Source organism: Pterocles gutturalis, unplaced genomic scaffold (assembly GCF_000699245.1).
Source record: "Pterocles gutturalis isolate BGI_N339 unplaced genomic scaffold, ASM69924v1 scaffold16305, whole genome shotgun sequence".
Taxonomy (NCBI): domain Eukaryota; kingdom Metazoa; phylum Chordata; class Aves; order Pterocliformes; family Pteroclidae; genus Pterocles; species Pterocles gutturalis.
The window spans coordinates 5,699-7,756 of record NW_010143770.1 but is presented as its reverse complement, the minus strand read 5'-3'; the positions used below and the strand labels follow the sequence as shown (position 1 = coordinate 7,756).

At 41.1% G+C, this 2,058-nt stretch overlaps 1 protein-coding gene across 1 annotated transcript in view; it reads right to left on the bottom strand.

Annotated features, from left to right (window-relative positions):
• The window catches only part of LOC104470067 (sickle tail protein homolog), a gene marked incomplete at its 5' end in the record, with an annotated part of 19,266 nt that overhangs the window by 14,133 nt on the left and 3,075 nt on the right, over nucleotides 1–2,058 (bottom strand). Inside the window, one exon of the mRNA XM_010084857.1 lies at nucleotides 1,510–1,690. Coding sequence (XP_010083159.1) covers nucleotides 1,510–1,690 — 181 coding nt within the window. The remainder of the gene's footprint in view (nucleotides 1–1,509; nucleotides 1,691–2,058) is intronic.

The window sequence follows — 2,058 nt, the reverse complement described above, 5'->3', positions numbered from 1 at the left end:
GCTCTTCCCAAATTCTCTATGAATTTGTGTACACAAGCCCCAGGGCATTGTTCTGCAGCTCTTTACAACCTTGGTGTGCCAATACCAATGCAGCTCTAGTCTCCACAGCTCCAGAAGGAGACACTGGAGTCAGAGAAGGGCAACTGAAACAAGCCTGAGGGGGGAGCAGCTGGCCCAGACGGAAAGACTGCAAGTTTGCAGTCTGGAGCCCACAGGACAGGCTGAGACCTCCCGGATATGATCAAGGTTTATCCATTTCCTTCATGATTTTATAAAGGGAATGCAGAGCTGCTGTTTGCCAAACTGCAGCATATTAGAACTATGGGGAACTTAGTGAAGCTGGTACAAGGTCATTTTAAAGCAGATGAAGGAAAGCTCCTTCACAGGATGGGGAGTGAGCTCCTGAAGCTTGCTGCGACAGCAGTGGGGAGGCAAATGGTATAAGCAAGTATAGAGGAATTACTGGATAAAAGGTCCATAATGAATATGAAAAAGAGGAAGCTGGGATATTCCCTCTACTATCAATTGGAGGTGCTGGGAGAGTGCTAGCAGACTGCAGAAGGTGGCCAGGTTCTGTGCTACCCACATTCTTTCCTATGTACCTATCTACTTCCCAAGGACAACTCAGTTATGCAGCATCACAGGTCAGTTTCAAACCTCTGAGGGACTAACCCAAAACACTGGTTGTATTTACAGCTTAAGATTATGATGTTAGCAAGGATCACTAAGATCAAATTGTCTGACTTTCCATTTAACATGCATTCAAGGATTTCTTTAAGCAGGTCTTGCATCATACACAGAGCTTGTGCCTGAGCAGCTTTTCAGAAAGAAACATAGTATTGATTAAAGATTTGAAGTGGCAGAGAATCCCTTATGTTCATAATTAAACATCAGTGATTATTTACTCTAAATGTTAAAATTTGACAGCTAATTTTTAATGTGGCTTTTTCTAGCTTCAGCTTCTAGTTGCTGGAATTTGTTGGAACATGTTCTGCAAAGTTAAAAGGCCTCCTTACCCCCAGAAACCTCAGGCATGTCTTCATCTTCTTTTGATAACAAATATGTCTATAAAAAGAGCTTAGGTTTCTGATGGTAAGATCATTCGTGCTCAAACTCTTTGTGGTTCTTTCTAGAGCTCTCTGTAATGCTAAACTTTTAAGTGCAAAACTAGATATATAGTATAGTATACAGATACTCTCATCTCTGTCAAAAGCAAGGTGTACTCTTACTCTCCTGCTCATGAGGATTCTTTATCTCTAAAGGACAAACTCACTCTCTCAGTTGCAATATGGGGAAATTCGTGTTCAGCTCATTACCCACACTGGCATCTGCAAAATCACTCACATCCTGTCCACAGGACCTGCATTATTCCTCAGGGACTTACTCACAGATATGATCAAGAACCTAGAAATCTGTAAACTGAAACCATTCTAGAAAGTAGGAAAAATAAATAACATCTCTTTTTGGGACAGGCAGTTCTTTAGCATCATTTACTCTATCAAACCTTACCTGAGAGTTCTAGCTTTTCCACTGTATCCCCTTTAGGCAGGGCTGCTGGCTGGGGAGGCATCTCCAGGTTAGGAATTGACTTCATTATATTGGCCTGGGCCTCTTCCAAGAGCTTTTCAAATTCCTTTCCATTATAGTGATCGAGGTTTTGTCTTTTCTCTTCCCATTTTTTTTCAGCTTTCTAGACAAAACCAGTAAAGCACCTATTTATTTATCTGATTTCTGTTATGACCACTTACTTTTAAAAAAAATAAACCCATGTCTAAACATTGGAGGTCGATATGGATAGATTCTTTCAGTTCTAGACAGCAACTATAGGAAACATATTAACACTAATTGTACACTGGTCCTGACTTCCATTGTGCTAGATATGGCACAAACATACGACAGACTGACAGTGGTCACTGCTCACTAAATGAACAAAGGCAAAACTTAAATCTGGGTCACTGCCTTACTCTATCACACTGCTGATTAAAGTGCATGTCTGTAGTAAGACATGGGAGTTCACCTGTGGGTTTTCTCAATATCTCTGTGTGAAACCACCGGAAC